The 24,654-nt window shown below is 28.4% G+C and overlaps 1 protein-coding gene across 2 annotated transcripts in view; it reads left to right on the plus strand.

Moving 5' to 3' along the window:
• Positions 1 to 314: 314 nt before the first annotated feature.
• LOC105844463 (uncharacterized) overlaps positions 315 to 24,654 on the plus strand; it is a 70,709-nt gene continuing 46,369 nt past the window's right edge. The window contains exons 1-4 of one of the 2 annotated variants that reach the window (XM_065798247.1): positions 315 to 486; positions 14,920 to 15,108; positions 19,622 to 22,279; positions 22,404 to 23,027. In XM_065798247.1, the coding sequence (XP_065654319.1) occupies positions 19,741 to 22,279; positions 22,404 to 23,027 (3,163 nt within the window). In that variant the 5' untranslated portion in view covers positions 315 to 486; positions 14,920 to 15,108; positions 19,622 to 19,740. Of the gene's footprint in view, positions 487 to 14,919; positions 15,891 to 19,621; positions 22,280 to 22,403; positions 23,028 to 24,654 lie in introns of both variants that reach the window. The other variant, XM_065798246.1, reaches the window with a different exon arrangement.

Below are 24,654 nucleotides of genomic sequence, written 5' to 3' on the forward strand. Positions count from 1 at the left end.
TTTTACTGAAAATTTTCACTTTTATTTTGCTTTTTATTTGTAAAAACGTTTTTGGATATGAAGAAATAAAAATATTTTTTCTAGATGACCTGGCAAGTATGAGAGTATATATAATATATATTGGTTTTAAACTATGCATTGGCATAATTAAAAACCAATGTTTAATTATGCATTAGCCATTCTTTTTTTTTTTTTAAATACAAGCTGAACTTATAAATTTCAAAATATCATATTCAAATTACAGCAAGCACTATTAAAAATAAACTCAATTATTTAAAAAGCGTCTATTGAAAAATATTTTTTTTTAATCAACTGTCACACATTTTCATAATTTCAACTTCGACATAAAAAATACTTGTCAATAAATTCTTGTATTTATAATAAAAAAACAAAATGGTCTAGTCGCGCAATTTATAATTAAAAACTTAAAATATCAAATATGATGATAAGAGAGCTTACTCTACAAATAGCAGTATTTTGTATAAGGTAGTTTTGATAACTTTTTTATTGACTTTATAACAATTTATATATATATATATATATATATATATATATATATATATATATATATATATATATATATATATATATATATATATATATATATGTATAAATTATATTATTTAGGATTTTATCAAAATGTATATTAAAATTTTAATGTGGTTCGGTAGCTAAAAGAAGCATTTTTGCGCACTTATATTTTGACAACACTGAAATTTCTTAAAAGCGTTGTTTTTTAACCAACACTGAAATTTCTTGAAAGCGTTGTTTTTAAAGCAATTAAGTAAAAAAAATACAAGTTTTATTTTAATGATAAAAGTAAAATTAAAACTGATTTAAGTTTAAAGTTTTAAGTTAAGAAGTTAATAATATTCAATTAACACTTTTAGTTTAGCATTAAAATATCTAAAAATTTATTTTTTTCTATAATGAAATCTTAAACGTAAAACTTTTTTTCTTGAATATTATAGATATTTTCTAAACTGTTTAACCTGATTTCAAAATGCTGCAATTAATATTGATTTCGACCAATCGTAGTAAACTTTTATGATGGAAATTATTAACAGTTTCTTTTTTTAAATGAATAATCAAATGATTTAGGACTCTGCAAATTAACTGACAAACAAGACTTTAATCAATTTATTATAACTGTAAAATAAACATTTACAAAACAAAATCGCTTGAACTAATCGAGTAAAATAGCTTAAGATTTTTTAAATTAAATAAAAAAAATAACTTTAAATTGTTTAAAAATTTTTTTTTTTGTAAATTCATTATTTGGCCTGATTGTTCAGTTTTTCAAATGTTATTGCTCTTTGTTAGATTTCTAATGTTTTTGTTGTTAATTTATTTTCCAACAGAAATGTCTTAGTTATAAAATTATTCAATAACATCAGATAATTTGATTCCTTTCTCGGACAATCTGAAAGTTCACTTTCATTGGCTAATGTTAAAGTCCTTTATGAAACCAACATCAAAGTTTATTTTTAAAGTATTTGGATATTTTTAATAATTTTTAAACTTTAAACCATCGTTCTCGTAAGAACTCTCTTCAGATCAGCTGTCAATCGGGCAATTACAAACTCCTGTTCAGGCTTGCTTCTTTTTTAAGAAAGCATAATTATCTGTGTTATCATACCAGGGTACTCTCTGTAACGTCACCACCGATGCCATAAAATGCATAAGTTTCTTTACCAATGCTTTTTTTTTTTTCATTTTAAACATTCTATGAATGCTGTCGTTATTTAAGACATAATTACAACTTTTTTTTTTGTGAAAGCATGATTTTGATTTGGAAGATAAGAATTCGTCCCTAACATCTGTTCAAATTAATATGATTAATTAGACACCAAATGGTATTATGTAGCTTTAGGCGGATTCAGTTTAATTGCGCTTCCTTTTGAAATCTTAGTAAACAACAATAACACACTCTTTCATTTTTATTATTATTTTTTTGTCAAATGCGTTTGTTTGGCTTTCTAAAACTATTGTTTTATTCTCACATCCAACCTTTGATCTGTTTGTTCAAAAACGCAAAGTTGATTTGCAGTACAAGCCAAAAAACATTTTGGTTAAGTTTTAGACATTGAGAATGGCAAACAAGTTTTGAATTTTTTTTCGAATTTATAAGCCAATCATTTAACACTTTCACGGCGGGTGCAAGAACCTTTCGTTCACTTAGAAAGATTAAGTAGCGTGCTGGTCGACGGTAATTTTGTTGCCTTAGTTGTTGAGTATGTTTTTTTTAATACTTAAGCGTATCATAGCGCGTAATAGCATTTTTCTAGTCTTGATGTTCTTACTAAAAGTGAGTTGTTTATGCTTATATCAAATCATATTTGTTAATTTCAGTTATATTTTACAATTAATATCAATAAAATATAAAATATACACAAACTATAAGATATTTCAATCACATAAATTTGAAAATAGAGGGTAGATTAGGGTAATATGAGTCACTTGGTAATATGAGCATACTTAAAGATTTCTTTGATGTAAGCAGCGAAGTTAAAGTTGCTTTGTATTTTTCGAATCGACTTTATGTGGTGATAATGGGAATCAGTACAATTAGCGTAAATTTATATGCTGTAATTAGCGGCTATCATTAGGGGGGATTCTAATTCTATATTTTTTGTTTAACCAGTTATTCTTTATTAATTTTTTTAGAAAATTTTGAAAAACGATTCAGTTTTTTCTATTTTTTTGTGGTTGGTCTTCTACTTCTATTTAAACATTTTTAAAGATACAAAAAAAAAAAAAAAATACATATAAAAGAAAAATCTTTGCAGCGGTTATTTTGCGTATAAAGTTTATGTTGAAATTTATGCAATTAAATACACACTACCAACACGCAGTGCCATATGTAAAAAACTAAAACAGATGCACGCGTATTCTCTTGGCTTGATTGCAGACAGAGTTGTTCAAGCTAAAAATAGTGGCGATATAATAACTCACGCCACTGACTCTACAACTCGAAAGCATGTTTGGACCTTTGCACCTTCTGGTTTACATATTAACGGAGAATATTACTTTCCTTTGCCTACATTAGCAATTGCTTCAGAAACTACAGCAAATATTGCAGATGGAATAAAAACAACATTCGAAATGTTACAGGAAGCCTCAAAGTACACCTCAGAAGAACTATACCAGAAGGTAGATGTTCATATGACTGACAGTACTGTTTATAATATAGGAATAACTAAAATCACAGCTGATATACTTAATAGAGAAATTTCTGCTGGTCAACTGTTTTGCACTTCACATACAGCTTTAAGTTTTAACAGAGCTATTGAAAAAGTTCTAAACCAAATTGAAAATGAAATGAATATTGATAGCCTTTTCAAAGGCTTTCTGTTAGATATATCTATTAACAAAAGTACGAAAATGTTATCCTTAACCTTTCTATCATGGGTACTAAACTTGTTTGGTCCGAGTTTTATTCAAAAACCATGGAATTATCATAAAGAATTTAAAACTTTTGTGCAGCGTAAAAACAAAGATATTTTTCTTTTTTGAATTTAAAGATGTCCGATTTGAATGTCTTTTTTCTTTAGTACTACCATATCCATTTGTGAATAAGCGGTATGCTTGCTTTTGTTTTTTATAGACTAAAGCTAGTTTTGATTAAAAAGTACTTGCCCAGGCAACATTTTAGTAGCTAATGTAGCTATGAACATGCAAAGTATAACCTTTTTATGCAAAGTATAAACGTTTTAGAGACTTTGTTTAAAATATACTTAGTTTTATGCATCCCAATGCTTTTAGATTTTCTAATAACTTGATATACTTTTTCCAGTTAATATTATAGTATCACTCCAAGGAACTTCACAGAAAATGCTCTTTTTAATTTTGTTTTATCAACAAAAATATATGGAAGACTTAATGGTAATGTGTATGACTTGATGGCTTTGTGAAAAGAATGTATTTGCTTTTTTCAATGTCCAAGGAAAGTTTGTTGGCCTTCAACCAATCGCTTAACTCTTCAAGCTCTTGATTTACTGTGTTAAAAAAGTATTAATGTTTGAGTGGGTGTAGAAAGCTTGGGTGTCATCTGCAAAAAAAATAAAGTTCAGTATACTAGAAGATAAAAACATTTCGTTAATAGTTTTTTATTATATATTAGTCTTAGATTATATGATTTAAAAAATAATCTTGAGTTTAACAGCTGTCAATCAAATATAGTATGATATAGATGAAAAATATTTTTCATTTTACTCTTTTCTATTTTTTTTGGTGAAATTTCGACCCTGATCTGTCTTAAGTTTTTGGAATTTTAAGCAAAATCTACATTAAAAAAATCTCTGATAAAACTTGTATATTCAATATCTATCTGGATTTTCGAGTTTTACTGCTGACTTGTTAACCGTTATAACAATTAAGTGGAATGAAAGCGGCGAAGCAAGGTAAGTAAATAAAAGGCTATTACTCTTGACATAAAGAACTTTGATAAAGTTTTCCTTGCTGGTCTTTTTCGTAAGCTCACTTTATATAAAGCGAAAAATGTAAAAAAGGGAAAAAGACACAATCTTACAACCAGTGCCGTAACTAGGCAGGTGCAACAGGTGCACTTGCACAGGGCCCGTAGATTAGGCGGCCGTGAAATGGAACTTTAAACTGACGAAAATATCTTTCAATAATATCTATTGAATATAACATTGTTAAAGATATTAATTATGACGACGTTATAAATGAATTTGCGCAAATGAAAGCGAGAAAAGTGCAATTTTAATAAAGAAATTTTTATAAATAATAAATTAAAATGTATTTTTTATTTACAATTTTTCCAAAAAAAAGTTAGGCTTAGGGGGCCGAAAAATGAAATTTTGCACAGGGCACTAGAAAAGCTAGTTACGGCGCTGCTTACAACAATCGGATTACTTTAATACTGTGTTTAGAAATCAATCAATAATTTAAAAAGTTATGAGAAATTTTTTAAATTGTTGAATTATTTCTTTCTATACACTGTATCAAAGAAATCCGATTGTTGTAAAGTTGTATTTTTTTTTCTTTTCGATGAATATGCTCGCTGCTCAAGAAAGCTATCATCAGTTGTTCCATCAGCCAAACACAGTCTCGCGTAACTCGTATAAATAAAATAAACAATAATCGACCCGAATCGATCTTCATGTACAATTATAAATTTTACTTAAATATGTTAGTTATATTAATTGTTCCTTTTGTTAAATAAAACTCTCTGGAGTATTTATAAAAATTTCTTAACTTAGTTAAAAAATATAACTAACTACTCAAGTTTATTTTTGAATATTTTAAAAGGCATTGTGGATTACAATATCAAAAGCTAAACAACGTAGCATTAGTTTTTTTTTTTTTTTGTTGTTGTTGCCATATAAATTTATTAAAATCGTAAACCATAATATAAATACAAATAGCAGGGGCAAGAAGAAGACATAGTTGATCTTATCACCAAGCCCCTTAGTATATCGTAAATATAAGACAACAAAAATTAAAAAACGTAACACTATATAATATAAAACGTTTTTCTAAAGACTTAAAATAAAAATCATCGGTCATAAAGTCCTACTTTAACTTTTTGTTTTTGTATTAATTAAGAAAAATTTAAAAAAAAGAAAAGAAAAAAAGAATTAGTACAAAGAAACTATACTACTAAAAAGCATGCAAGCAAATACGCATAATCCTGAAGCTTTCCTTTTACACCGGTATATACCTTGAAATATATGAATAATTCTTATAAATCATAATTTTATATATATATTTACAAAAAAAAAAAAAAAAAAAAGAAGGATTGAAGCAATAACAAGTGGCACAATCCTTTTCTAAGATCGTCAAGCCAATAATGAAAAACCTCTAATTGTTGCGAAAGTTTAACAGTAGCAATCATTAAAACTTCAGAAAAAACTGAGTCAATATTCGTGGCATCTCTCGACGTGATACGCTAATTAAACCATGCTAATTCCAAATAAAAGAATTCGAATAATTTTTAAATCGCCTTAACTACACCGAGTATTCATTTTATATTTAAATTTTTTTTATTTTATGCATTAAATTTTTTTAAATAGTTTTCAATATTTTATAGATATATTTTTATATTTTATTATATTATTGTATTTTAAATTAATGTTATATTAATATATTAAGTTATATAAATAAATTTTATACTTAAATTTATATTTACGTAATGTTTAAAATTTCTTATTTTTAAAATAAAAAATTTACTTATTTATTTAATTTTTTATTTTTAAAATAAATTAATTTACTTAGTAAAACACGCGCTGAAAATGAACTAAACTGATTAAAATGTATTTAAGTTTTTGTTTAAATATTACTTTTATTTCTGTTTTTATTTACCTTTAGAAGTTATTTAGAAGTTTATTACTTTTAGTTACAGTACTTCTAAGTATTTATATTATAACCACAATCAGGTGTTAAAGTAGAATAATAAATCAAGTGGAACGGTGTTAAAAAGTTCAAAGCGTGTTCAAAGTAATGAGGGATAACCCACTGCGCCTTCTAAATTAGGTCATTCAAGCTTTTGCTAAGTATTGAATACAATATATATACTACAGCGTTTTGAAACACTATAGCAATTTCCAAAATGATTTTGTTTCAGTTAGTTTATTTTCCTTTCTACATGTTCCTTCCTCGCAATCAGTTGTTCGTCTACCTATATTCACCCATTCTTTTGCCTACTCCTTCGGCTGAAATTCTTTGAATGGAGGACCTTCAATGCTGATAAACACCAATGATGATGAATGTTTTACTGAAAATATGCTTTGCACATTTGTACAGATGATATTCATGATCGAAAAGCCCCGACACGTTTTGCATTGATCACATGATAGATGAAAAGTACAGACGTTTTAATCTGAATCGCTCTAATGTTTGGAAGATATGATCACATGAAACGGATACATGTTCTTGGTCATTTAAATGATCCTTGAAGTCACGAAACTCCTGTTTTGTTAAAGAAAAATCATCAAGTAGAAAATTTTCAGAAGAGTTTTTGAATATTCTTGAGAAAATTGTATTTCATTTTGTTCATTTCGTGGCGATGAATATGGTTATATGAATATGGCATTGCATTGTTTGGGCTATGATATGATTTTCATCAACAGATGCTATGTGTGACTTAAAACTTATTACCAGCTGCTGATAGAAAGTGGCCTGATAAATAAAAGGTTGGTTTCTACCTTCTGATATAATCAAATCTTGGAAAATACCATTTTTAATGGCCAGTTTGACTTCAAAAATCTTGGGAGTTCTTCCAAACTTTTTCCCTTTGATGATAGATATAAGTTAAGAGATAACGTGAATTGCTTTTGCGAGAGTGGCATTTTTCAATTGTAGAGCTTCTGAAGTTGATTTGAGTTTTTCCAATGCATCATACAATAATGCCAGGTTTTTAAGAAAAGTCACACTTGCAAGTTTCTGTGCAAGGCTTTTAAATTTGGATCTCTCCTTTGTGTCCCGTGTTGAATCAATTGAAGTATTTAATTGTGTATTGAGAATTCGCCTAATTTTAAGAAGACAAACTTCTATCTCAACTGCTCCTGCAGAAAAATCTCTCCTGTTTTTCGAAGACTGAGAACAAAGTGAAAGTTCGAAGAGTGCTGAACAAAGCATAAAAAGCATCAATGAAGCACTTGAAATGATAAACGGCTTTAAATGCATCACTTACACCTAGTTCAAGACAATGATTCAAGCAATGCCATCCAACTAGCCGAGGAAACTTCTGCTTCAATTGTTTGGAGACAATATTTAATCCAGTTATAACGGAGGCACCGTTGCAACAAAATCCTAGTAAACTTTCGGATAAATAGAAATCCAAAAATCCATGCCAATTAGGACCATTTAGAATCTGGACTACAATTTCAGCAGAAGCGACTGCGTTCAACTCTAGTAACTCTAAAAATATCTTAAAATCATCAAATGCCTACTGAAGGTATATAACCAAGCAAGCTTTTCCGCATGAATTTGTGCTTGCATTGGTTAAGATACTGAGCGGACCAGGGTTTTTCTGAATGTAGCTTAATATTTTTTTTTTTTCATTTGCTCACTTATAAAATCAATTATGTCTCCACAAACATTGGTCAGTGTTAGGTCTTTTGTTTTTAGCAATATAGTATGCTGTTATAAATACGCATTCAGTTGTTTCTAAGTCTGAAGGGTTACTTTTTGCGAAGTTTGCTTTCAAATGCTCACCTTTTTTGAGTTTGAGAAGTTTGCAAGGCTGTCTATTGGTTTTAGAAACTTTGTGCTTGCATTTTTTCTTTCTTAATGACGTTAACTGCGAATTGCGAGTTTCGCCATAAGATATTATAGAGCACGCAGTCCATTCCTTGGAATAACTTTCTGACTTTTTTGTATCGCAAACAGAGCATCTAATCTTTCCATCAATGCATAATAAAAAACTGTTTTTAGCTTTTAATTTATTCTATTGTTTAATTGTTCAAAATTTAGGGAGATAATTGCTGACTGCGTCATTACAATTTTTGTCAGATGAGGCTGTTGAACTAAGTGATTGTTGAGATATCGATGGTATAGATTTCCATAGTAAACTACATGATTATTGAGGCTATGATGATGAACAACTTGTTGCTAACGTGCTAGTATTATAAGTAACTTGCAAAGACACATGATCTGTATCTCCGCCAAGCGCAATTTTAACATGCAGTTTGGAGAGTGGAGGCCCAGTCAAAAAGAAATTTGACAACTTTTGCTGTTCATGTTTTGTAGCCATTTACATTTACGGAAATGGTGATGTATTTTTATTTAACAATCAATGAATTAAATATGTCCTGAAAAAGTTATAAGAGGGATTTTTAAAATAAAGTAAAAAAGAAATATTAAGAAAATAATATAATTAGAAGTAGGAAATAATAAGCTCTTTTACGCGGCGATTTTCATTTAGCTTAATTTCGCTTCTTTGATTTTTTATTTAAATAAAGTCTCTCTGCGAGGGAAAAATTTTGATCTTCTTTGTTTTTTTTATTGTGAAAGTTTGCCTTATGTAATTATGGACGAAAGTTAGAACGATTTGGTGATTTGTCGGCTAAGGGATCGTCCATAAAGTACGTACGCTCGGAGGGGAAGAGAGGGTCTGCAAATGGCGTATACGAGATGGGAGGGCAGTGGGTCAATTATAAAAGAAAGGAGACACTAGATTTAAAAAAGTATCATGAAATGTTAGATAAATAGGTTAAAAGCATAGGTACTTTTAGGGAGGTGGAGGGTACTCAAAAAAGCGTATTGTAAAATACGGAGGAAGGGGGTGTAGACGAAAAAGCGTACGTACTTTATGGACGTACGCTTTTTCGTAAAAAAAAAGCAATTGCTTTTACTAAGTAATTGTTCAGCTTTACGAGAAACTTCGGCAAGTTTGCTGAAACTTTTTTTTTTTTTAACATTAAGGTTTTACAATAAATTGTGTAGGCATAAACTGCCTGTCAACCTAGTTATATAATACTTGACAATTACAGAGTTTGTATAACTAATAGAAAATTAAATATGGATTAGTCGTAGAGTATCATTCATTATTTAGATGATTGTCTAGAAGCAGCTTAAACGTTTTTAGAGATAACGCTAATACAATGTCATTAGGAAGAGAGTTTCATTTATTTATTATTCTAAGAGAAAAAAAGTTCATATGTAAATTTAAACGTGAAGATTGTTTTTTTAGTTTATATACAAGACCACGAGTAATAAATTGGCTATCTATTTCAAAAAGACTTTGGTCACTACTGTTATTTATGCACCATTTATACACGTTGATTAGGTCTGCACAAATTAGCCTGTATTTTACAGTTGTCATGTTTAAGGCCAACAATCTTTGTTCATACGGTAGATCATGTAATCTATTGATTCGTTTCGAAGGTCTTCTTAACACATTTTCTATTTGCCGTTTGACTTTGGGAAGTCCAGGGTTACAGATTGATCCACAGCATTCTAGGTGAGGGCGGACTAGTACTGAAAATAGTTTTTTGAAGGATAATAAGTCTGGATATGAGGTAAATGTTCTTTTTATTATTCCTATTATTTGTGTGACTTTGTTGACTTGAACAGTTGTGTGTTTGGAAAATAATAAGTTCGAATCTATGTGAACACCTAAATCTCGTTCGAAATTTGTGGTTTTAGTGTTTACTCTTATTTTTCTTTTTCTGGATCTTGCATATTATAAGTATGGGATTTGTTGTTGTTTCCCAAGTGCATTACAGAACATTTATCAATGTTAAATTTCATTCTCTATTTTTAAGACCATGTAACAAGAGCGTCGATGTTATTTTGTAATTTTTGCGCAGATTGATTATTTTCAATGGAACGGAAGATTTTGGTATCGTCAGTGAAAAGAGCAGCTTTTGATTTGATTACTTCAGGGATATCGTTGACATATATAATAAAAAGTAACGCTGAAAGGACGGAGCCTTGGGGAACTCCACTTTTAACGGGTACCCAGTTTAAACAATTACCATTAACAACAACTCTTTGTCTACGGTTTTTCAAAAAGTTTTTAGTCCAATATAGTATTAATCCATTTATACCATAAGCTACAAGTTTAGAAATAAGAAATTTATGTGGAGCTTTGTTAAAGACTTTTTCAAAATCGAGATAAATGTTGTCGATGGGAATATTATTATCAAGTGATGATGTCCAATAATTAGTTACAGCTAAAAGGTTAGTTAAGCAGGACTGATCTGGACGAAATCCATATTGGTGTGGACTTAATAAGTTATCGTTAACTAGGCGTGTCATAATATGATTTTTTATAATTTTTTCAAAGATTTTTATTAAAGTACAAGTTATACTGATAGGTCTATAATTAAGTGCTTTTGATCTGTCTCTTTTTTTGAATGTGGGTGTAACTGTTGCGTCTTTCCATATTTGGGGTATTGATCCACTCTCAAGGACTTTGTTAAAAATAGTAGATAGATGTTTAGACATTTAAAAGCAAGTTTTCTTAAATATTATTGGGTGTAATGCATCAGGGCCTGGTGATTTAGATGAGTTTAAACTTTTGAGGTATGTTTTGATAATTTCTGGACTTAGATCAATATTGTTTGTTAGTGGATTTACATTTTTATATGTTAGGTCAAATTGTGGTGTTGCTGTTATTTTTTTATTTGAAAAAGTATTAGGAAAGAAACTATTGAATAGATGAGCTTTATCTAGATCAGTAGTTGCAACAATATTATTGTATTGGATGTCAGGGAATGCTTCTTTTTTTTTTCTTTTTGATTTGACATACGAGTAAAATGCTTTTGGATTTTGGTCTGTCTCTAGCCAGTTTTTTTTCAAATTCAATAATTACTTTTCTGCACGCTGCTTTTGTTTTGTTTTGTGAAATACAGTACTCATTATATGTTTCTTCATTTCTGTTTAATATATATTGACGATATTTCTCTCGTTTAAATTTAAGTTCATTGATTATTTAAAAGTCAATCTGTTTTGAGCGTTTTATATTTCTAAAGTTAGATTTTGGAATATTATTGTTGATACTAGTTTTAAGTTTATTGAAAAAGATACTCCATAGTTGGTCTGAGTTGGATGTTGGACAGAGTTTAATATTTGCAAGGTCTTCATTAATTTTGTCATAGTTCCCTTTTGTGAATAAATGTTTGGTATTGTAGTATATTTATAATAGGTTCAATCGACACAGTAAAGTAAAGTAGTTAATGATGACTTTTGCGAATGGCTGCTAGATGAGTTAAAAAGGAAATCATGTTTTCATCAGAAGTAAATAAGAGGTCAATTGTAGAAGCAATTTGGTTTTGTCTGATGTGTGTTGCTTTTGAAATATGTTGGGTTAAAAAAGAATCGCGAATATTTTCAGTAAATTTAATCGATTAAGAGGAATTTGTATATAGGTTGTTTTGGTTTTTGCCAGCTGATAACTGGGTAGTTAAAATCTCCAATAATAAGAATGTTTGGATATTTGTTTGAGAGTTTGGCAATGTGTTGATTTATGCAGTTAGTGTTTTCATCGTTACTATTTGGTTATCTGTTAAATAAACTTAACAATAACTTAGAAGTTGTCGTTGTAATTTCACAACTGAGCGATTCAGATGGAAATATATCTAGGTTTGTTATGGATGACTTTTGTTTGCTATGTATAAATATAGCTAAACCTCTTTGGCAAGAACTATCGTTGTGATTTGTATGTAGTCAGTAATTTTCAATAGCAAACTCAAGATCATTAACATCAATTTTTTTACTTTTAGACAGAGTTTCTGTAAAAAAAAAAAATTCGGTTTCAGATTTACAATTTGTTTGAGCTCATGGCGTTTATTTAATGAGTCGATGTTTGTGTATATAGCTTTGACGGATTTAATTTCAGTGATTTTTTTAATGGTTGGAAAATTAATCCAATTTTTTAGAGTTTTTTAATATATTTTGTTTACTAAAATTAAGTTTGATGACTTCGTTGCGCCTAATCCACCATCGAAAGGGTGAGTTTGGTTCATTTTCTAGGAGTATTTGGTTTTTCTTATTTCTTGCTTGTTTAAGTTGAGAATCGATTTGCCTTTCGACGAGTGTCATATCTGGATTAATGAAGTCATATGTATATTTTATGTTTTTGCGTAATTCCCTAGTGGCAAGTAAAACTTGATTGAGTTCGCTGTTTTCAGGAAGCACAGCAATAATAGGCGGAGGAGTTTTTGAGTCTTTTTTGTTTTTTAATCTTATTATTTTAATTGGTTTTTCATTGCCTTTACCAATTTCCTCAAATATCTCGTCAATTATTTTTTTATCGTCGTTTGTTTTTTTCTCACTGTTCAGATTATATAATTTTGGTAATTGAGTTAACAACAAGTGAGTTTACAACTTTTATTCACGTAAAGCTGAACAATTACTCAGCGTTTTAGAGTAAATTACATAGTTTTGCGTGAATAAAAATTTTAGCAAGTTTTTTAAAAATTTTGTTCACGTAAAGCTGACCAATTACTTAATAACACCGACTAAATACAATTGCATTTTTTTTATTCACCCGGTCTAATAAATTAAATTACGCCACTTATCCTGAAGCTTCAGGATAACCAGAAAACTTGTCTACAAAACTGTTATAGATATGTCTTCTGTTATTATTAATATATTATCTCAGATATAGAAGCAGTCATTTATCTATTGTTAATACGCCTGATTTCTCAACAAAATAAGGTTTTCCAGTAGAGTGCCTGTTAATATTATTAACAAGCACTTTACTGGTGCTTGTTATTAATAGGTACCAGTTGCCTGTTAATAATATTAACAGGCACTTTTACTGGAAAAGTTAATATTATTAACTTTTCCAGTTAATATTATTATTCCAAGTTAATATTATTAACTTTTAACTTTTAAAGTTAATAATACTAAAGTTAATAATATTATTAACTTTTAACTTTTAAAGTTAATAATATTAACTATTCCAAGTTAATATTATTAACTTTTACTATTAATAATATTTACAGTGCCTGTTAATATTATTAACAGTGCCTGTTAATATTATTAACAGTGCCTGTTAGTATTATTAACAGGCCTGTTAATAATATTAACAGGCATTTTACTGGAAAAACTTATTTTATTGAGAAACCAGGCTAATAATTATTAGATAAATTACCGCTTTTATATCTAAATTAAGACAGATCTTTCCTCGCTTTGACTCAAATCTGCTTAATTAGAAATTTCTACATTTATATCGTCTTTAAATTTATCCTGGTTAAAATCACACTAATTCCTCTAATGACTAAACAACTCTTGCCCAATGACTACCATCAAATATTCTACATCAAATATACATGATCATAATGTAGACATAATGATTATGCAAATTAGTTGTCTATCACACTTAGCATATCCGAGTCTTAAACAAATAGTTACAACTATTTGTTTGAGGGTTGTAATACAATAGATTCTATTCCAGGTTATAATATAATGAATTCTGTTGTTCAAGCTATATAGTACTGGAGTTATGCTAATGAAAATTACAAATCAATTTTTGCATTATTTTTTGATTTTAGTAAAGTGCTTACCTTGAACTAATCGGACTCACTTAGCCCAACTATTTACTAGTATAAAACTTTTAGGTTATTAGCCACACGATATATAGTGCTTCAGTTCTCACTTCGTGCAGTCTCGCTACAAAATAAGAGATTCAACATCACCCCCAAAATGACTTGCACATTACCAGAGTTGTTGTAATTAAATAGAGCAAAAATATTTGTTTTGACAATTACTAGATAAGATCAGTAATATTATCCTCAAAAAAATCCTTACTTATAAAAGAAAACTTACTTGATACTTTTAATTGGATAACCACTAAAATTGTCCTCACCAGTAGCAGAAACAAATACTCCTTTGCTCAAATACTAAAGATACTTATACCTATCAAATTAATTATTAGCGTTAATCATTATGATTATTCTTATATTTTGTTATTGTTATTATTAATATTGCTATTAGTATTATTTTTATAATTGTTATTATTATTACTATTTTAGTATTGTTATTATTTTTACTATTATATATATATATATATATATATATATATATATATATATATATATATATATATATATATATATATATATATATATATATATATATGTTCTTCATAATGGTAACAGTGACCCCTTTTTTCTTACCCAGTATTGGGAGTTTATTTACCTTTTCAATGTATTAACAATCTTTTGGTTTGAGCAGATACTATCTAGATATGAAGGACTTTTATTATTGCAAAAAAGCTTGTTTTTTTCTTTTTTTGTTTGTTTTTATCTTCTTTTTTTTTTTCAGTTAACTGTCTGGATTTAGTTTAGCATTTTATATATATATATATATATATATATATATATATATATATATATATATATATATATATATATATATATATATATATATATATATATATATATGCACGTATATATGTATGTGTATATATATATTTATTTATATATATTAATATAATTTTAGAATCAATATTGTGCTATCTTCTCCGCCTTTAATCAACAATAAAATTGGAGATGTATTTATTAATTTTTGTCAAATTGGAGAAGTTCAGTTATACCTGGATCAGTATTCTGATGGAATCACTACTAATGGCAGAGACTACACCCTGACGTTGCTTGATAATCAATATCTTCCTGTCAAACCAAACTCAAAGTATGTTCAGTACAATTCTTCATTGCGAAAACTATTTTTTGTTCCTCAATCTTTTTTACCAAACAGTACAAAACAAGATGTGTTCTATACAATGCGAATTAAAAATTCAAATGGAGATATTAATAATGACTCTTTTAAAGTGTCTATGTCAGGAATTGTTCCTGAACAAAGATATATTGTTACAGCTAAAGTTAGAATTTCTAACCCAGATTTATATACAACAGACGTAGAAAAACTTTACAGGTTATTGACAAAGATACATAGTTATTTTACAAACCAGTTTTATGTTAGTAAATCTTTATATTTAGTAGATTATTCTATTGTTGGGGATGTTATGATTGTAAGTTTGCAAGATTGCTTATTTAATCAAGGGCAGCAAAATTGTAATAGAAAAAATAAGTATGATCTTAAATCCCAATTTTGCACGCGTGGATATAAAATAAATGATGTTTGTGTTCCACGACAAATCTTGTATCAGCAGTTAAGTCCAGAATTTCAACTATTAGATATTACACTTTCTTCGTATAATAATAATAAAGGAACTTGTAATCGCATTACACAACCTAAAACATTATCAAAACTAGGTGGAGAATTGGTTGAGTATGAAGTTATTGGTATTCCAGGATTGTTTATATTTACTTTTCCAATCCCATTTTACGAAAAAAGTGAAACCACAAGTCCAGATGATGTTTTTGATCTTTTTGTATTAAGCCTTAATAAATCAACTGAAATTTATGAATTTGTTCCTTTAACATATTGGGCTTATGTTTATAATCAAAAAGGTTTGAAAAAAATTGGCTAAAATTTTGTTAATTTAAATAATTATTAAATAATATTACTAAATAATTATAAATAACAATAAATATTATTAATTTATGTAATTTAGTTTTGAGTAATTTATAGTTTTTTCTTCTACTTATGATTTAATTAATATTAAATTTGCACATCACAGAACAAACAAATATTAAAATTAGTGCAGAACTTGTATAGGAAATATTTTTCACATTGGCTAATATTTTTGTTATTAATGACTTTTATGCTTATTGAATTGAATTGGCTATAGTACTACTGACTCTGCTGGCACTAAAATTTAAATTTCTTTTCAATCTTTTTAGTGGCTTTTTAATCTCTTACCCAGTAAACTTTGTGGCTTGTTTTTTAGATCACTTACCTTCGTCTCCCAAATCACTTACTTTTGTGATTTTCTGTGAGATGGACTTTGATATCCTTCATCTCTTTGCTGAAAATTGTCCTACAAAGTCTCCTGGATTTTAGCAGGCATGGAAATTTTTATTTTCTCTTGTCAGTGATCATTTCTTTTATTTTTTTCCACCAGAACGACTCTTTTGAAAATGAACATCTTTTATGATTGCAGGAAATAAATGCAAAAAGATATTGTCTAATATTCTCAGGTTACCTTATCTTCTATTTTATCTCAGAAGTTTTTTTAGGCTTTTAGAAAATCTTTGATGTCATTAACAAAGACAAGTTTAGTATTCCATTTTCTATACACAAGATCTTTTTACCCCTCCCTAGGATAAGGCAGAACTGTTTGCAAAGAGCTTTTTTTAACTCATTTTTTATTTGAGTCTAAAAACAACACTCTTTCTGACATCTCAGAGAAACATTTTATTCTATTAAGATCCAATAAGACATACAATTTTAATCCACGAAGATCAAATAAGATATGCAAATTACCCCAGTTTTGTTGTTAAGTTTATTTCTCATTTAAATTTATCTAAACCAAGTAGTCTTGATAACATTCATGTCATAGTTGTCATGGTTACTCTTGTTTTCATAGTTACAAAAGTGCAGAACTCTTATCGATAATCTCTTAACTATTTCAAAAATATTTAGCTAAATGTTGTTTTATAACTTGTTGAAAAATGCTATCTGTGATTTTAATTTTTAAAAATTCTGGAGACTGTAATTCATGCATTGTTATTGTCTTATTGACAATGGCAAACATATCAGAAACTATTACTAACATTATTCATAAACAGGCATTACATATTGCAGCTTTGTATTAATGAATAATGTTACCAAATTTGTTAAGTTGTTACCAAATTTCTTTGAACAAAAAGTTGTTACCAAATATTTTTCAAATACTGATAAAAAGAACCTCAGCTTTGTAAAAATAAAGGTTATACAATCAGCCCTATACAATCAAACTATACAATGTTAACCTCAAATTGTCTGAGGTTGGGGATTTCATGCTGATCTCATTTCTATATTGTTATAGTGAACATTTTGTGATGCCGACCAAAAAGGTCTTTTTTTTCTAATTTCGTGCGCTTCAATGGCTGCAAAAAGAAAATAATTTTTGTTTACTATATTTTTTTTAAACTTCACTTATAATTTTTATAATTGCAATACTATTAAGGAAGAAGAAGTTAAATATGTTAATAGTGTTTTCTTTATCTTTGATGCAAATAAAACTTTAAAAGTTGCATATGGTTATATTATACAGGGTCTCTGGCCTACACTTTTTTGTTTGTTTATTGTAAGTTATAAATAAAGTTTGATCCCTCTAACTTTTGCCCAACAACCTTATAATTGCAAGGTGTCTACTCAAAATTTAAAAAATCACTTATCACTTCATTTAGATATGTTTTTCCAGGATTTTGGTACTAAAACTCATATCTTTTTTCCAGGATCATTATTGAAAAAGCTCTTAAGCTTCAGCATTAATGATATTTCCAAAGTGATACAAAAATTGTCTTAAAGACAACCACTTCACTTATAAACATAAAAGCATGTAATCTGAAACTAAATACTATATACTATACTATAGATTTGTGTACAACCAAAAAACTGTAATAAATTAAAAAAGCATTAATGCTATGAATACCATTACTCAACACCATCAAGGATTATACATTCTGAAAAAAAGTTAGCAAAAGTAAGGACTTCCATAGCACATTTTTTTTTTATGTAACAAATTTCCGAATTACTAAAACAAATTAAACTTATTGAAACTCTATTGAATTACAATGACTGAAACACAAATAATAAGTCATTACAATGACTGAAACACAAATAATAACAAGTTTTCATATAAACATGAATATACAGGTTAGTAATTAACTTGAAAAAGCTGAAGAAAAACAACAAAATATTCACGACAACTAACAAATAACTATTTAAAATTTAAAAAATTCAAAATATTTAAAGAACTTACCAACACACTACGATTGTAGATGGTAGGCTTACCAAGTATCTAGTTATTATATCAAAAAAACTCTTATGGAAGGCTCAATCCATACAAAGTATTTTTCATTCTAGTTAAGATTAATAAATTTCAAAACTTCTCAATAAATCACAAAATCAGAAAAGTTTAAAAGAGAAACAGTTTAAGATGATAATAACAATAATAACTAAAAGTAAGATAACACAGTTCCAATATTAATAATAGAAAATTGGCATTGATTAAATAAACAAATTTTGTTGAAAATTGATATGATTTAATACATAAATTTTGTTTTTCTATAAACTCAATCTCTTGTTTAGTTTCAATACTTTTTTTTAAAATCCATTTCCTTTCTTAACATAACTTATGTCACTTTTTTCCTCTGCAAGTTCTATACACTCTGTAACCTCATTTCCAATCATTAAAATTATGCTTCTTTTGCAATCTTGACTTTTTCATTTAATTTTTAAATACTATTACTTTTTCCGTTTTCTCTTTCTCCTTTTTAGTATTATTCAATTCAATTATATAATTTGGATGGACTGATCGAAAAGCTTTGACCAATGGTGCTGTAATTTGAACTTTGTGTGCAGTTTCAAGTCATTGACTATTAAATGATCCTTTACCATTCTCCAGGAGATAATACTTGAAGATGTCATGTTTGTTTTAACAGAACAGTTGTTCATGCTAAAACCACTGTCCACATTCTTAAGCTGCCAGTAAATTTCAGCCTTAGTAACATCTACTTTTTTGACACTTACGTCTAATATCTTTTGTTTTTCTGTAATTGACTCATTAGAGTCAGAAATGGCAGATAGTAAAAATTTATTCTCTTTTGGTTTTGCAAATAAGTAAGGATCAGTTGACTGTCAGAGAGTAAGAATCGATTCTTTCATTCTACTGCTGTTCAAGTAATTAGTAGAACTTTAGTAGATAATAATAGAAAAGTAATATCCTGCACTAGATGGAACTGGTAGCTATTGCTTATGACTAATCATGACTAAAGTTAAATGTGACTCAAAAGTAAGCTTGTCTCCAGCCTCCAGAAGTTTCTCCAGCCTTGTTAAAGGCAATTTTTTTTTGGACATGAAAAGTTCACTAAAATGTAATTCTATTAAAATTTTAATATAAATTTTTAACTATATATAATATAGTTTTTTATTATTAAAACAAACTACAAAGCTACAAAGCTAAAACTACTGTTTGTATATTCATTTAAAAATAGCTATTCAAATTTAGAGGTACGGAATTTAAATAGTTTATTTAGAGGTATGCAGTTTTAAATTAGTTATAATTAATAATTTTAGTTGATTTGTAATTTAGATGTTCATCAACTTTATATTACCTTGACAGATGAAGCATGGAATTTTAAGGATGTGGCAGTCTTTGTTTTTGATTATGAGCTTTTAAGTTTAGAGGCTTATTCAGTTTATTTACCTCCTATGTCCAACAGACCTCTTCATTATTACTATGTCGAATTTTCATTTTCATCATTTAACACACAAAATATTAATATTTGGTCGTATCACATGCAATATTTTTTAAACAGTTTAATTGATGTATTAGGCAGAAGTACTTATGGTTCAAAGATTTATTTAAGATGGTTTTACCTTAATGGTGGGGAGTTTGCAACTCAAAAGAAAGATACTTCTGGTTATTTGGCTTGGGGAATTGATTTTAGAGAACAATGTGACTTTGCTCTAATTCGAACAATTCAGAAAACCATGTTTTCAAATTCAAGCTTATTAATTATTAATCCAAAATTTTTACAAAATATGAGTAATGTACTCACATTAATCAGTATTAAAGAAACATATAATGGGATATGTAAGTTTAATGCGCCTGTTTTAAAAAATGTTATTCCCACAATACAATTTTCATTTTGTGGAATTAATACATTTCAAATCCCACAAAATGCTTTCATGGATGTAGAAGATGGTGATACAAGAAATTTAAAATTGACATTGTTGAATGAAAATAATCAACAGTTAAGTAGTGATTCATGGATTCAGTTCAACATTAGTACCCAAACAATTATTGGTTTAGCAAGCAAAAGTATTATTAGCAAAAGTTATAGGTTTATATTGGTGGTTACAGATAGTTCTGAATTATCAATTAGTTCCTATATTAATATTTTTCTTAATGAAAGTGTGGCAGAGGAAACATTTTTTATAACAATGAAAGGTTTATTTATTCCTTTAAATTTAAATGTTGCATATACTGCCTGGAGCTACATAAATAGATGGCTTTATAATCGTGGATATTTTTTAAATGACTTCCGTTTGCTTCAAAATACATTAACTTCACTTAATGAAAACTATTTTTCATTTACTAGCTGCTCATTTCGAGCCCAGCCTTGCGATGCTATAAAAATTAAAAAATATACAGATTTATTTTTTGAAAGTGATACATCTGTAAAACAAGATTTTTTAGCATATATGTCTCCTATATTTTCAAATTTAAAAATAAGTTCAGATACAGCAGGAGCTTGTAAAACAAACAATCCACCTGTACTTAATAAACCTTGGGGTCCTTTGTTTGTATCAACATGTGAAACATTTTTAATGGCTGTTCCAATTGAAACTTTCAATGATCTTGAACAAGGGAATACACGCTTCTTATATCTTACTTTAACTTCTCTCAATCAAAACATTGTTCCTGAATGGATTCAGTTTTCTAGTGAGAACCAGACTCTCACAATTGTACCCTATCAGCTTTTGAAGAATACATATTTTAGTTATCAATTAAAAGCAACAGATCTTGGTGGACAAAGCGTTGTTCAAACTTTGAATATTATTATTAATATGTCATTAAAAGAGCCATCCCTATTGGTAAACATGAATTTCTCTGTAAGGTTCCAAGTCAGCGACTTTGTAACAATTTACAAGACTATAAGAAATCTAGTTGTATTATATTTTGGAGATATAAAGTCATCAGTAGAATATATTATTTTGAGCTCATACCCCAACTCAGTTTACAGTATTCAATGGACAAATTGTACTGTTTCTCGCAATATTTGTGAAATGGATAAATACAGGTATGTTGAAGAACGCATTAAGTCACCTAGTTTTCTTTCATATTTAAATTTAAATTTTGTTATTTTAAACATTTCAATTGCAATGAATGGAATTTGTTTTTATTCAAACACACCACCAAAAGTTATGTTTCCAATACCAGCTCAATCTTTAAAATATTGTTGGTATTTAAAGTATTTAATTCCAGAAAATACATTTAGCGATTTTATTGATGGTGGCACACGAAATCTAACTTTATCAATGACACAGTCAGATGGATCTCTTCTTAGTAGTAATAGCATTGCATCGTTTAATTCTGAAACTCAGGAGGTAGCGATCCTTGTTACTTCATTTCCTATCAAAAATCAGAGCAATATCTTTAGCATTATTGCCAAAACTAAACGGGGTTTAAGTGTGACCACACCCTTTGTAATTTTAGTTATTGGTCAACCTGTTGAGCTAAAATCTTTTGTTCAATTTATTGTAGTTTCAAATCTTTTTAAAAAATCAGAACCAAATACTTATGCCTATATTATGTTTATGAACTTGTTTAACACCATTTATCAGTTTAATCCAGAAAGTGCGCATGCCTATGAAATTATTAATGGCAATAGTTTTGTGTCTATTAAAATGGTGCCTTGTGGTTTACAGTCATGCACCGGTGCTATAGATCAACAACGTTTAAGTCAACAGAGGTATAATTTAACTGCATTTCAACCTTATTTTACTATTGAGCAGATAGAGTATAAACGTGATAGCAGTTGCCAAGGTCAACCTCCTGTAGTCGTGCAATCCCTCAAGCAGTTTGTAGTCAAAACTTGTGAAACATTTAGCTACAATATAAGTAAGCAAGCATTTCAGGATTCCGATGGATCTGAAAATTTGATCTACATCATTACACAAATAAATAGAGAATATATTATTCCAAGTAGGGCTTGGGCTACTATTGAAGGAATGACTATTTCAGGTATGACTTACTTTCAAAGGTAAATATAGCATTTTTATAGTTTTTAATATTTTTGTAATTTTGTTTTATTTTAGTTTAAAATAATGATCAGAATAACACAATTTTTTGTTTGTTTGATTTTTAGGTTTAATCCCATATAATATACTTTTAAATCAACCAAATGGTTTATTTAATCTAACTATTCGAGCTGTTAATAGTTACCAGCTCTTTGCTGAAACAAGTGTGCTAATGATTGTTGATGGGCCCCTTCCTCAGATATTTTATAAGTATGCCATGACTGCAAACACCATTGGATCTTTGGTACAATCTAATTTACACAATCAAATTCTTGTCACCAACACCATTAATAAGTTTTTTAATAATAGAACAGTAAATATCCTTTCATATAGCAATTTAGTTAGTGGAGGTTTTAAATTAGAATGGAGCGTGTGTTTGCTACCTAATTTCTGCACACAGTCAGGTTTAAAAGAATATTCAGCTAAAATTTACAATTTTGGACAAGCATCTTCAGGAGTAAGCAGTTTATTATTAAATTTATTTTCAAGCGTCAATCTAAAATTGTTATCTATTGATGAAGTTGTGCTAAAGCAATACATGCCACCATTTAATTACCCGACTTCTCTAGTCAGTATCTACAATATAACAGTGGATTATTGTGGTGGTTTTAAACATTTGATTGATGAAAATCTTTTTTTGGATGTTGAAGATGGGAATACACGAAAATTAAAACTTCGTCTTATGGCATCAGGTAAATGAGTTCTTTGTTCAATTTGTTTTCAAGAGTCAATCTAAAATTGTTATCTATAGCTGAAGAAAAATTATGATGATGATGATGATGATGATGATGATGATGATGATGATGATGATGATGATGATGATGATGATGATGATGATGATGATGATGATGATGATGACCATCATCATCTTCAAATTAAACTTCTTCAAATTATCATCATCGTTAAGTTAAGTTTTTTCCAAAAGTTGTTTAGTTCAAGTTGCTTAGTTTATAAATAGTCATGTGCAACCTTCATTCAATAGAAAAAAGTATTTTATTATTTCATTATCATTTTCTCAGTTTTTTTATTAGAGATGCCACGAATGTACAATAACTATTTGGTATTTGGTGTATTCAGCAACATTTTACACTAATCGGTATCCGGCTAAATATTGCAAACTATTGGGCCCAATACCGAATACTGAAACATAAAAAAAATCGCATTAAGAATAGATTATATTACTATATATTACTATAAATAATACAATAAACAGATTAATCAAATAATAAATATATTGTATATATAAGATTGTAATAATGACAAAATTTTTATATTTAAAACAAGTTTAATACTTGAAATCTATCAATGGTAAATTATTTTGAATGAAAACATTTTTTTTGACTTTTGTTGATAGCAAATGATTCTGTTTTTCTTTGTAAAATATACCTGAAAAATATATACACACTACTATCTGGAATGGTAAATAAATCTTAGCAATTTTTGCTAGGCTTGGATGTTGTTTTGCATTAGCTGACCACCACTTGTAAGGGCTTGCTTTCAAATCTAGGCGAACAGTTTTCATGAATAAATCAATTTTGTTTGCTGTTCAAAACAATTCCAGAAACTATTGTGTATCTCTATTGTTTCTAACTATTGTTTCATCATTTTCATTGACATTTTTTTTTCTTCCAAAGTGGAGATGAGTCATTGTTGGTGCTACTAGGTGCTTCAAAACTTTTTTTCAGAAACAAATAATTTTTTTCTTCTAAAAAAATGATTTGTTTTGGTCTTTGTGATTTTACTTAAGGCAAGAAATTAGTTTTGAAGTGGGGGCCAAAAATAGTTGCAACCAGATATTTGTCATTTTCATTAAAGTTGAACCACACTTCAAGTTAAGACTGAAGCAAAGGTTTTATTGTTGATATATTCGGTATTCTCTGTGCTGCTTCTTTCTTTCCCAGGTATTTTAACAACATGACAACTTGTGGAGTTACCTCAGAAATGTAAGAAGTACCTGTGCTGGTTATTTTTGTAAATTCTTCAAACAATTTGAGAAGTTTGATGCATTGTTCCATTAACTCCCATTGAGCATATGTTAAAATGTACAAGATAGCTTGCTTTTGCTTTAATAATCGCTCCAATAAATAATGTTGAATTCTAGGGTGTGCTTCTTGTATTAATCAGTTGTCTGGCAGTTTAAGTTCTTGGCAAATGCATTTTAGTTTTTCTTGTGCTATACTAGAGTGGTTTAAATTGGTGACAATTCGTCTTGCAGCAGCTACCATCTGTGTTACTTCTGTTTGAGAATTTAGCAATACATAGACAGCCAGTTGCAGTAAGTGAATAAAACACTTAGCAGAATCATGTTCTGCATCTGGT

The sequence above is a fragment of the Hydra vulgaris genome, chromosome 05 (assembly GCF_038396675.1).
Source record: "Hydra vulgaris chromosome 05, alternate assembly HydraT2T_AEP".
Lineage (NCBI taxonomy): Eukaryota > Metazoa > Cnidaria > Hydrozoa > Anthoathecata > Hydridae > Hydra > Hydra vulgaris.